We start from the raw sequence: 12,447 nt of genomic DNA on the forward strand, positions 1-12,447 counted from the left end.
ATATTTTATACGAAGACGATGGGGAAGACATATCTGATATCAGTCTCAGGAAAGGACAACGCCAAATGGGCAACAAGTGACACTTTCCCCAAGCAGCAGCAAAAAAGTCCAATTGTCCCATGTCAAGCCTTCAAAATTCAGACAATAAGGGGATATGGTGCAACCCAACCTAGACAGAGTAGAATGGGAAGGGGGAATGAGCAGTGGCAAATGACATTGAGTGCGAGACAATGTCACAACCCATCCGCAACTTCGGACCAATTGCAGTCTCTGTCCCAAAGTTCACAAGGCGTAAACAGACAGTCAATCACAATCACTGTTCCTTGTCTCTGTTTGATCAACTGTTCAGTCCGAAAGACGTGTCACAATCAGTCGACTTCCTTTCTGTTTGCTTGCCATATGAACTGGGAATATCACTTGTCTCAGCCAAAGATGGCAAATGTGGTATTGTCTTGATGACTGTTGCTGGTGACTATATTATGCATCAGTACAATAAACTATGCTTTTCGATTGCTTTTTAAAGATGTTAATTCAAAAGATTTTCTTTGACTGATAGTTTATTAGATGAAACTCCATAAAACATATACATGATACTTGAACACAATAAATATGATTCTTGAAACAATTTTCCCTACAAAATTTGCGTACAAATTTTGACTAGCTGATTGCACACAATGATATAGAGCTGTACTGTTATAACATGGTTCTCAACAGAAATCACTTGATCGTTGATGTTTATTGTTAGAAGTACACTGCAGGAAGAATTATGTTGGCTGACAACAATTCAAGTAAATGGGTACGATGTAAAATAAAGCCGTCTTTAGCAAACCCGATGACAAAGTACCTGTAGTGTAATACTCATGTTGAGAATTGATAGATGTTCCTGTGACAAGGACACTCTTCTGTCCTATACCTAGAACATATGGGTCTTGTCTACTCCATTAGTTCAAAAATCAGAAAACTTCAAACTATGTAACTACGTACAGAGTATAAATTTCAACAATGCTGTTACATAGAATGATCTACAAAATACTATAAATGCCAAGTTCGAGCAAAATTGTGAGCATACATGTAATAACTCTACACACATGAGCCAAGGAAAATACAAAAAACTCAAACAGTGTATAGAGCTCTAAGTCACATCTGCCTTCAGGCCAGGAGTCCTGGCCGAAGCAACCTTATCTCCTCATGCTGTAGGTATTCCTCCCTACAGTCCAATTCCTCTTCCTCCACAGGCGATGGAGTGATCTGCGTGAACCAACATCAAAGACTCGTGATTGTCCCTGGAATGACTTGGGGCTCTGGAAGAGACTCTTGGCATCTCCATAATGCGTGATGCGGTACTTTCCCGGGGCTTGGTCTGCGGGTATGTTCCACACGATAGTCGCAGTGCTGTGGCCTAACAAAACACTCGTCCTTTTCCACTTATACCTTAAAAATAAAAAAAGACGTTTAAAATAGCATTTTGGGACTTTGTCAGCCAAACTAAGCCAACAAAAATTTGGGTGGGTTTATTCTCTCCTGTTTTACAGCTTTACTTATAGACGAATCTACTAAATGGAACTAGAGTCCATCAAAATCTTCTATCATGGTGTGAAAAATGTACAGCCAAGGAAAAGTACATATCCACTTAGAGCTCTAAATGTAACTATGAATCTAACCAAATGAATGTGACCATGATCTACATCGCCAACCTCTTCCTTTTTGGAGAAAAGAAACGATTATCTTACAGCGTGCACCAGTCGATGTCAGTGTAGAAGACCTTGAACGTCCCATCAGTTTGCTGCTTCTCCACAGTAAGGAACGTATGTTCTTGCTTAAGATTGTTTCTCGGGTTTCCTGTTACGAAGACGACGGATACCTCCGAACCCTGGAAATCAATATTTTGCAGAATGAATTAAGAGGGAACATGATAGACAAAAGACACTTTAAACGTATTTCCAAGCCAAGATAGCGCACGAGATAGACAATGCAGTGAATAAGCAAATCGGACAACATCGTTAGGTAGTGTTCCAACAGAAGTGTGTACCACATACCATGACTCTCGCGATGTTATCCTTTTCAAACCTCATAATCACATCCTGATATACAAGTGTGGTGGTTGAAGTTGTCTCGGCCAGTGCACACGGGGTCCAAGGATACACAAACATGGACCAGCCGCTGACTCCTCCCGCGCACACAGAAAATGTGCTGCGTGAAAATATTCCGAATCTAAGGCTACAACTTTACTCGTTATGTCTTGAGATTGGCTATTCAAGCAAGAAGTTTCATGCCCAGTCCTGAAGTTAGAGAGTTTTGCTAAAGATTTTGGTGGCACAAAACGGATGTAGGTATTGAACTGAACACGAGAATGACTTACTGGTGTGTAATGTGAGTTGGCATCCTCAAGGACATCGCCCATTGATTTTCCCATCGGAGCAGAATCAAATACGACACCAGGTAGAAGCTCGAATTGTTTGGATAGGAGATCTGGCGGCGATGGTCCCCTCGATATATTACGGTGCTGTAAGAACAAGGGTTCAAAATGTACATAAGGAATCCACCTGTAGCGGAGGTCATTCTGGGAAGGGTGCTGACTCGATCAAAAGAGTCAGACTGAAGTCAGACTGGCCTATCATTCACAATCTGTACCCGCAAGTAAACATACTGGTACGGTCATTTGCTTACCGTTGCAAGTGCCTCTGCAAGCTTTGAATACTGTAAGACGTATGCCTGGAGAGTATGAGGACCGTAAATGGTGGATGCCCCTTCGTATCTTTGTATCTGCAAAGGAAACAACATACAGTACAAACTTGAACTGTCATAGTATTCAAATGGCAAGGACAGTGGACTCAACCACAGTCAGTAATATTGGTCCTTACTTCTTTCTTCTTCTTCAGTGCTCTTTTGCTCTGCGCCTTATAGTGATACACTCGCCCTTTATACTGGACTACGATACAAATTTGACAGTCAATTAAAAACAGCCAAGGAGAGTGATCTAAATCATGCCTGTGTTGATAACATCATTTTTTACCTGGTATTCCTCAAAAGTTGCAATGTAATCTGAGTAGGTATTGGAGAGGCCAGCTATTACTGTCTTGGTGTCTGGGGAGAAGCCTTTGCTGACGAGAGACTGAAAACATAAATTATCAGGTTAAAAACAAGATTGTTTTCGAGACATGCCAAGCTGCACATAAAGACACGTTTGGTCTCACAGTTGAAAATCAAAGGTTCTCGAGTGGCTGACATTGCCACAAAAGGTTTGTCATTCAGCAAGTCTCCAGACAGAGTAATACATCAGGGCTACTTGCAAGTCATATTGAAAGTCTCATACTTTTCAAAAATCCAAAACTAAACATTTGATACACGTATATCCCAAGATAGCTATTTGCAATCTCACTTGAGTAGACATCTTAGTAAATAAACCCCCTTATTTCAATTTGATCAAGAATGCTGAAGTCATATGCTAGAGTTCTCTTGATAGCTATGCTGTCCACTGCTGAAGTCCCCCAACAGATCAGCTTACCTTGAGAACGGCATTCCTGACTCTGCGACCAGACATGGTGGTAAACTCTCCAGGTACTGCTGTGACAACAAACTGTCCGATCAGCAGCAGCTGAGTTTCGACAATACTGGGCTGCCATGCATAGGGCCAGGACATCTGTAAATAATAAGTTTGGTTGGGACGGACCTCAGTATACTGGCATAGGATTAATGGAGTGATGCCCACGCACACTTTATGGACGGTGCCATCAACGAAATCAATTTTACACGTTTTGTCAACGAATTGTTTAGAGTTGAAAAAGAATCTTTGCAAGACCGTATCACAGAAACTACCAGTAACTGTCTCCTCTCAGGAAATCGATTGGCGTTGCATGAATTACTGGCATCGACCTCAACCACTTTGCCACGAGAGTTTTTTGATGACAGAAATAACCAAAGACACATTGCGGTCTAGCCAGACATTGGATATGCCACAAACTTGTAACTCTGATCTTTCTAGTCCTGATAAGATGCGATAAGTGTAAGAATCATTCTTGCAATAAAGTTGTACCATCTGAAAACTGGCCCTACCTCCCCAGTGCTCAGTAATATGGGCTTCGGGTCATGACAAGCTGATGCCGCAGCAGATGGCTTCTTGATGATGTTTCTCACAATCTGCCAGAATTTGTTCCCAGTGGTGTCGCCTTAGAAAACAATAAGAATACATGTAATGTTGATTGGATAAACAGATAACCAAAATGGCACTAAATGCATACCATATCACATGAGAAAAAATGCGCATGCTAAGATAGTGATGTATGACTTATTGATAAAGCGAGTGCTACTCCTTTAGACATCTTTTGCACCAAAATGCCTTCCTAGAAAATTCACCAAGAAGTGCGTTTGTCTGGCAATTCCTTATCCATAATATTACCTTGAGTAAAGTCAAATGCTCCTGGCCCATCCGTTGTTCCAGCCGCAAAGCTGAATCCCATTGCTGGCTTACAAGTCTTCGCCTGGAAAAGGATAATTCACAGTGTGATAGAGAGGATAGTCAAATAGAAACCATTTCTCACTGTGACTGCTGATCAATCTGACTTAATTTTGTCTTAGTTTACCCTAGAATGCATGTGTTGTGTGCCACATCTCAGTCTCACTCAAAGGTCATTGCGGCATTCAAGGTGAAGTGACCGAGTGCCAAAGACAACAAACAGTGTCCAAGTTTTGGGAATTGTATTCATACTGTTTGGAGTATGAGTCCGACATGTTTCAACACGAGACAATGCCAGCCATCACCATTTGAAAGGGATACTACAGGCAGGAGCTAGGGGGTCAAAAACTCGTCAAAATGGTCTGCCTTCACACTCCCTTTAAGAATGATGGGGCGAGTGTTTTTAGTTTGTGCAACTGCAGATACAAAGTCTTACCGTATAAGTCTTGTTGATAGGCACCGAGAAATTGGTCATGTCGACATACTGATGAACAAACCCTACTGGTCCAGAGATGGCCAAGTTCGCTGCATCAAATAGGGCCTGAAATTTATAACTCTCACAGGTCAAAATAAGTGAAGAACTTTGATGCCTGGGCCTGTAATATAGAAAGAAATATGCATACATGTATACTGAAACCAACTGAAAGCAAGACTTATGACATGACTTCATAGCTGGGACCACCAGTGGGGGTCACAACTTTAGATTTTCTTCTTCACAATTTTTCTTCTTGAAACAGAAACATTTACTTGGTGAACTTTACAGCATTTATTGAGATGTTTGCTTCTCCCTCGGTGAGGTTGAAGTTTAAAGACTTCATGGCCTTTAAATGTGTGGGAAACAGCAGGTTCAATTGAGATAAGCCTACTGCCTATTAGGTGATATCTCTTGGTTGTTTCAATATACAACAATATATATGTAATCAGCCAAATTGCAGTCAAGGTGAAGGGAATTACAGCAAGGTTGTCACATAACATACTGCAGCATGAGGTGAAGGTCAAACAAACATTTAAGCGGAAACATGCAAAAGTGAGTTCCTACCAAATGATTTTTAAGGAGGAACATTTCACTGTAAAGTAATTACAATTAGTTAAGTTTGGAGATGACCTCTTATGCACTGACTTATCGGCCATACGTACCTTTGCTTTGTTGTACTGGTTCTCTCCTATGATCTTTGTACTCTCAAACATGTCCTTCCCTGGACCTGTGGCAATGCACTTCTCACTCTGAAATCATAAACGCTTCCAAATATACATGAGGGCAATTGAGTGCTGCGTTGACCTCTGGTTCAGGTCATAAATGAGAAGATTCATTCTCGATTGATCATCTATTCACTCTTGAAAGGACAGGTTAGGAGTTGTTTGTCCCGCATCCAAGGCGTGCCTCTTCTACGGTGTTCACCCAAAATAGGTCAGCGGTCCTATCCCTGCTTACAGGATGACCCAAAATAATTCATAATACAACATAACAGTGAGTTTTGAAAATGTATCTCAGCTAAAAGCCTGTCGAATGATCGCACTGATGATGACCTAGAATGTCAAGTTAAGTAAGTGATACTGGTCAATATGCTAAAAGTTTTTTTAGAAATAGAATATTTTTTTGTCTTTTTAGGCTTCAACTTATTTGACATTCTCCCTAACTATAAACGAGTGGTCAACATCCCATGAGTATAGGCAAAGAAGTTGCTCCTCGTGGTCAAGACACTGTACGACAACAAGAAAGACGGGCAGCGAGACACTGAGGCTTACCTTTCCATTACAAGTACTGTGGTTCATAGAGCAGGGTAGTCCTGTGTCTTGACAATGGGCCCCCCGCGTATTGGGCGAGACATCTCCCTCGTTTGACTGGGCAAAGGCTGCCACAAAGGTGTCCTGAAAGCAAAAAAGAGAAAAAGATACTCAAAAACCTACATGAGAGATTTGGTGCAAGGGCCAGGCCAACTGCATGAAGCATAACATCAGTTTTCCTTCAACAAACATAGATTTGATAATCAAAACAAGAGTGATTATCTAACAAGTGCAAAGAATAGCATTCACCAACTTACGCTGCCATCAGGAAGAAATGTTCCTCCGTTCATTTCTTTCTCGAACAGATAGGAAGCGTGACCCTTGTTATCAGCGCTGATGAGACTGTTCGTGTTATTCATGCTCGTACAGTGCACAGGGAACCAACTGATCATTGCAAATGGTGTCCCATTGGCATCCACAAACTTCAGGAGGGTCATGTTCTTGTCCACATTATATCTGTACCTGGAAGAGGAACAAAAGACGACTTGAAGAAAGTGAATAAACATGATAAAGTGATACAGGTTTTTCCTCAATAACAGCACGATGAGGTTCGAATTCTACTGTAAGCCTTGAGGTCGTCCAGAAAAAATGCCACCTCAACCACTTAATGTTGACCATGCCACCCAGATATTGACATTTAAGGCGGCCTACTCACTTGGCCTTCTCATCTGCAGGATTGTTCAGGTAGGCAGACGGACTCCTGTTGATGTTACTCGACAAGAGTTCACCTTCATTGAAGAAGATATTGGCTGGTTTGATACTCTTGTGGGCTCGCTCAATACTCTGAAATTACAATAGCGACAATTGCAGGTATCATAACTTATAGTTACACAGCGGTGACCATACCGGTGTTCGAACCCTACACTGTGCTTGTTTGGGACAAGAGCAGCTCCTTTTGACAGGTTCAAACATGTCAAAGAGGAGTGATATTATAATTGTGGAAGGCAGGGGAATCAGAATCGCCAACAAAAAAATTGTGGAGTCAACAACGGCTGTTTTACATTTCAGGAGTGCCAAGAACCTTTAGGATGTGCCATCAGGCGACAGTACTCAAACCTGAAACTTGCAATGCACACTTTGATCAATGAAAATTTCAGGGGTTTTAGAAGTTCACAAGCAGTAATGAGAATTGCAATCTGGTTGGCATTTGATAAGTGCACCTGACCGAGTCGATTAAAGTTTAATATGTAAGTGTCAATTATATGATGCAAACGGACATGTGGACTGAGCCACCTGCTTTTTCCCACTGAATTACTCAATCTACGACCAGGCTTGCTGAAGTCTACTACTTGTCTAAAGCTTTAAAATGCATTAGTTTTAACAAACCATAAGGTTGGCAAATATAAGTACATGTATTTTAAAAAGCTCTTACCAAGACGATTCCATCTACAAGCGCATCCAAACTCTGGCGGATAAATCCATAAGACGTGATTTCAAAAAGGACATACTGATGATACCCGGCCGGACCAGAATGGGTGTGGATACCGCTGATACACACATTCTCTGCATTATAAGCTTTGCCGTACAATTTCTGTAGTTTCAACAAAACCTGTAATGAAAGGCAACAGAATAAGCCACAAGTGTGAATTTTAGGAATGAGAAACAGAAACTACAAGCAAAGAAATTGGTTTTACGTACCTGTGTTTTGACAACAGTTGTAATCATGCAGGAATCCACACTGACAAAGATGACTCTCGTACTGTTCTTTGGGTCGGCGATGATGAAAGCTCGGCTGAACAATCTGGTGTGAATACCAGCAGTTGTTTGGCCAGGGTTCGCATAACCCATCTGAAAAAGTTTGAAATGAGCTTTCAAATAACTCAATTTAAATATAGTTACAAAGGATGACCTCAATAAAGAGATCGAGTTGCAAGGGTGTCCTCAGAAGAGAGGTCCAGTCAGAAGGGTGTCCTCAGTAGAGAGGTCTAATTACAAGGGTGTCCCCTGTAGACAGGTCTAGTTACAAGGGTGGCCTCAGTAGAGAGGTATAGTTAGAAGGGTGTTCTCAGTAGAAATTCAAATCAGGCCACCTGGCATAGTTCTGTTCAGAACATGATCACCTGTTACATGATGGCCTGAGGTTATCTTCAGTAGCTGGGCCTACAAGAGTATGATCATGACAGAATTTAGATGACCATGATCTGGATAAGCAGAAGTTGAATGAATGAAGAAATATGTCAATAGTAATTATATTATGATATCATCTTGACATTATCTAAGCAATAGGATATGAATTAGACGTAACTGCTGAGAGGGCCTTGGCCTAGAGGAAATAGCATTTCTTATCACAGAGTGTCAGATACTTGCTAAGACAAGAGCAACGATTTAACAGTTGCGAAAATTCAAAGTTTCAGGAACAAGCAAAGGTCATCTTTAAAATATTGATCTTACAGACATCTCTAAAAACTTCAGAAACAGCAAAAAATTGGAAGAAATAAAATATTTGTTTCTGCCAATTTTTCTTCTTCCCTGAATCAAAATGTTTAGAGCAGGCTGTTTTTTCCCATGTTAAAAGGATCTTTATCTCCTACACAAACTGTTCATGTTTACACACATAATTATTAGACTGACAGCTATGCCAATAATGAAAGTTGCCTACACCATTAAGTAAAGGTTGAGTTTTGCGGAGAAAGTGCAAATCAGTGACAAAAAGTGTAATAACTAGGTTTTTTTATAAGACGATTCTTGAGCATTTTTTCTTGGAGTCCATGCGTAAAACTCGCCAAGCAAAGTCCAGGAGCAAAATGTAAAATTCCCATCAAATCTACGACTAAGGAAAGCTCATACTGAAACTGAGCCCACACTGCCCTCAGGGTCTATTTTTTCAAAGCAGTCTTTGCAAATAACATAATGATAGAAAGGATATATGTAATGATAATTACCATATTGACGCCTGCTGCTGGTCCAGTGACATCTGCCCTTCCTGCTCCCACAAAGAAGTTAGTTTCTTGAAGCGAAAGTCCCACAAGAGAGAGAAGAACAAGCAGCAATGCTGGTGTTATCCCTGCAGGAGCCATGGTCAGGCCTGAATAAGGCAATCAGATGGGAAAGCCTGTGATCAGAACTTATGGTCTTGCTGAACGGATTGAACGAGTTGGAAAGGATTTTGCCAAGATGTGATTGGATCTCGAAATAGGGGGTCATCTCAATGATATGCAGGCATGACTACGATTGATGGGAAAGCGATTGTATCACAAGTTATGGTGTGGGATGGATGCACACTGCATCCAGAGAACCATGAAACCATGGGCCTATTAATGAATTCATGAATACATGAATAGGCCATTTTAATTTCAAGGTCACATGTTTTATATTTCTTTCTTTTTACACAAGTGAGTCAAACATTCTGCTGAATGAATGAAAGGAACTGGTCATGTGTTATTGGAGAGTGAAATTATGGGGCCAACTCAGTGATAACTTCATGCGGAAAAATGCATACTGCTGTGTGACAAACAGTTGTACTGACACATCCTTTCAGATGAAGACAAAATCTTCATTGCAGATTCGAGGCAGTCACCAGATATCCGTTAGGATACAAGCTACATGTAGTGTTGACCAGACACAGAAAATACAAGCAACACAAATATATCACTGTCCATAACTATTTTCAACTTTATATATACAATACCAACGGACAACAACTGAAATGGATTACATGTACATACTTGCAGTCAAGTGGTGGTTGGATGCAAACTGCATCAAGGTCAAAAGTTAATTGCAATTTGTGTAACAGTGGTGAAATTCACATCAATAAACTCTGCTAGTATTTCAGCCATGTTTTTGCAAGGAGCGACACTCTGTGTCTTTTCTCAATTATTCTTATTATCCTGCTGTTTTTCATCAGAGTCCAATGCACTTTCCTTACAAAACAGGGCACTGCATCCTGTCCTTTCAGACCTTTTCTGCCCCTCCTTTTTTTAGAATTCTAGCTGAAGCACTATCTGCATACAGTGATCCAAAACTTATCTGACCCACACCCACGTGGCAGGCCCAAGATACTGACATCGACTTTCATCCTCCTGCCTCCCAAAATTGATAATCAACAAGCAATCTTAAGCCCACTTTCCAATTAAACTGAATTGTACACGTAAGTTAAGCAAAGGTTTCAGGTTTGATTAAGGACTATAGGCTCAAGAGAATAGCAGCCCTTATCAAATAATAGTACGTACATGTACATGTATGCACAGAGGGCGGGTTGGTTTCAGAGCATACAAGATGCGTACATGCACAGGGAGGAGGTTTCTCGCACTCCCCTCATTCAGGCAATCGATTGTCCTCCTTCAAAAGGAAAGACACCAAAACATGCACACATACCTCCAGGAAAGACTAGATCGGATTCTCAGACACAGTTTATGGCATACATCAATGTTCTTGTACCACGCCAGGCATCGACTTTACGAATACAATTTTGAAATGAGCGCATTTAGTCAATGTTCTTATAGCACACCATGGCATCCACTTTATGAATACGAGTATTGAAGGATCGGAGACGCACTTCCTCTGAATTCTCAATGAAGTGAGCATTCGATTCGCCCCATTCCTCTGGAACTTCCAAGTCACGGTCCGTGTAAACTAGTACATCAAAGACACCTGAAACATGCAAGATATAAAATGAATTTTTACAAAACAAAGAGATCATAAGTAAATGTCAGGGTAGTCCTGTCAGCGTGCGCACACCAAAAAGGTTAGGTATTGTTTGAAACAGACAGGCAAAGACCGAGCCGGACGACCATCGTCCTCATGACTGGAATGATGACGACGACGACGATGATGATATACTCACAGACTTTGTCAAGTAATGGCAGGAAGGAGACGCTTGCTGTGATCTGACGAAGTACTGAACCAATTTCCTTGCGAATGTCTTTCTCCTCCTTTCCTGCACCAGCTTTGCTGTAAAAAAAGAGAAAATTACACACAGATTTCAATTTCAAAATGCAATAAGTACTAAGCTGGTAATTCTAAAACAGTAAACATCCGCCCATCCGACCACCTCGACAGGCTGGAGTGCCTCCGACTGATGACAGTCATTGCACAACACAGATTATGGAGTCAGGACAGTGTGTTCTCCAACTTAACAGAACAAGTACTTGTTTTTCTTACCCAGTTTCCTTAGCAGTCTTGTCGCATTCAATGTTGAACTGCCACTTCTCCAAGGTCTCATTGGTCTCTTTACATTTGATCACCACCACCAGTTTCTGGATGCACATATTCATCAACCAACCTGGAATTTACCAAGGACGGAATTTTATTTAAGCCAGGGTTTAGACTGCAGCATCATTCTCTCATCTATACAATTTCTTTGAGTCTATAATCTAACCCCAACTTGGCTCTCAATTGGAATGGTGAAGTCCTGCAATTGTTGAATAATTTTGTCAGTCAGGAATGACCAGTTTAACATATTTTTCAATATGGACATCCGCATTGACAGAGGGGTCCTGATTTAGTAACAAAACCGTACCTTTGACTTGTGCAAGCAGTTCTTTGACATAAGTGGTAACCTCATTATCTGTGGTGACAAGAAGGGACATGCCATATTGTGCCGTCCTTTGAAACTGTTCCGTTGGGTAGATCCCTCTCTGGTAGAGTATACTATTGATGCCATAGACTGAAGTAGAACGAATCAAACATGTCAAAGGATTGGTTTTAGTATTTTACAAGGGTTGATGTCTGACATCAACAGTTGCATATGCACTGCATGCAGTTGGCAGTGGATTCGATTGGATTTGGACATCCATAAATTCAGAAGAAAAAGCGATATCTTGCAAACTATTGGGACCATAAAAATGGTTATAGTATCAAATTAAAGGGATTGAAACGCCTCATAAAATGAGTTTTCAGACCACGTAACAATCTGACCCTTGGCTTGCAAAAAGTCATGAATAATGTGTAAGGTTGGTTGTGTACATTTTTGACATTTCGTTCAAGTGCCATCAAGAAACATATTTTTACAGTCGCTTCTTAACGACTGACCAGTGATTATGGCACATTTCTTTGATCGTAAGATACTGGTCTTATATATGATATAATATTTGACTGCTTACAGAAGAATTCTGCCACTATTTCGGCAGATCCTTTGAGCGTAATCGCGTGCTGTTGTTGTGTTGCTGGCGGCATGATTTCAAATGGAAGGGAGAAGAATGTATCCATGGCCCTGATTGGACAAAGATGAAACAACTAATTTGATTGGCTAACAGTCATTTTTGCATCAT

General features: G+C 40.9%; 2 protein-coding genes across 2 annotated transcripts; both read right to left on the reverse strand.

Annotated features, from left to right (window-relative positions):
* Positions 1-555: 555 nt before the first annotated feature.
* LOC135498445 (uncharacterized) lies at positions 556-9,317 on the reverse strand. Its single transcript, XM_064788718.1, has 16 exons — positions 9,121-9,317; positions 7,877-8,026; positions 7,611-7,787; positions 6,894-7,021; positions 6,496-6,700; positions 6,200-6,322; positions 5,591-5,677; positions 4,890-4,994; positions 4,397-4,478; positions 4,054-4,166; positions 3,506-3,640; positions 3,014-3,112; positions 2,668-2,763; positions 2,360-2,503; positions 1,731-1,870; positions 556-1,431 (listed from the first exon to the last, which is right to left on the reverse strand). Exons 1-16 carry the CDS (start codon positions 9,253-9,255, stop codon positions 1,179-1,181), a joined length of 2,172 nt encoding a protein of 723 aa, XP_064644788.1. The 5' UTR covers positions 9,256-9,317; the 3' UTR covers positions 556-1,178.
* A 522-nt stretch (positions 9,318-9,839) lies between these two features.
* On the reverse strand, positions 9,840-12,439 carry LOC135486834 (mitotic spindle assembly checkpoint protein MAD2A-like). Its single transcript, XM_064769941.1, has 5 exons — positions 12,280-12,439; positions 11,697-11,843; positions 11,339-11,459; positions 11,022-11,128; positions 9,840-10,828 (listed from the first exon to the last, which is right to left on the reverse strand). Exons 1-5 carry the CDS (start codon positions 12,383-12,385, stop codon positions 10,662-10,664), a joined length of 648 nt encoding a protein of 215 aa, XP_064626011.1. The 5' UTR covers positions 12,386-12,439; the 3' UTR covers positions 9,840-10,661.
* Positions 12,440-12,447: the final 8 nt, after the last annotated feature.

This window comes from Lineus longissimus, chromosome 1 (assembly GCF_910592395.1).
Source record: "Lineus longissimus chromosome 1, tnLinLong1.2, whole genome shotgun sequence".
NCBI classification, from domain to species: domain Eukaryota; kingdom Metazoa; phylum Nemertea; class Pilidiophora; order Heteronemertea; family Lineidae; genus Lineus; species Lineus longissimus.

Coding starts and splice junctions, on each gene's coding strand:
- LOC135498445 (XM_064788718.1), bottom strand. CDS start 9,255: ATGGCTCCTGCAGGGATAACACCAGCATTGCTGCTTGTTCTTCTCTCT. Junction 4,479..4,889: donor CTATCAACAAGACTTATACG/GTAAGACTTTGT, acceptor ATCCTTTTCCAG/GCGAAGACTTGTAAGCCAGC. Junction 3,113..3,505: donor TCAGGAATGCCGTTCTCAAG/GTAAGCTGATCT, acceptor TTATGTTTTCAG/TCTCTCGTCAGCAAAGGCTT.
- LOC135486834 (XM_064769941.1), bottom strand. CDS start 12,385: ATGGATACATTCTTCTCCCTTCCATTTGAAATCATGCCGCCAGCAACA. Junction 11,460..11,696: donor ACTGCTTGCACAAGTCAAAG/GTACGGTTTTGT, acceptor GGTAAATTCCAG/GTTGGTTGATGAATATGTGC. Junction 10,829..11,021: donor GCCATTACTTGACAAAGTCT/GTGAGTATATCA, acceptor TGCATGTTTCAG/GTGTCTTTGATGTACTAGTT.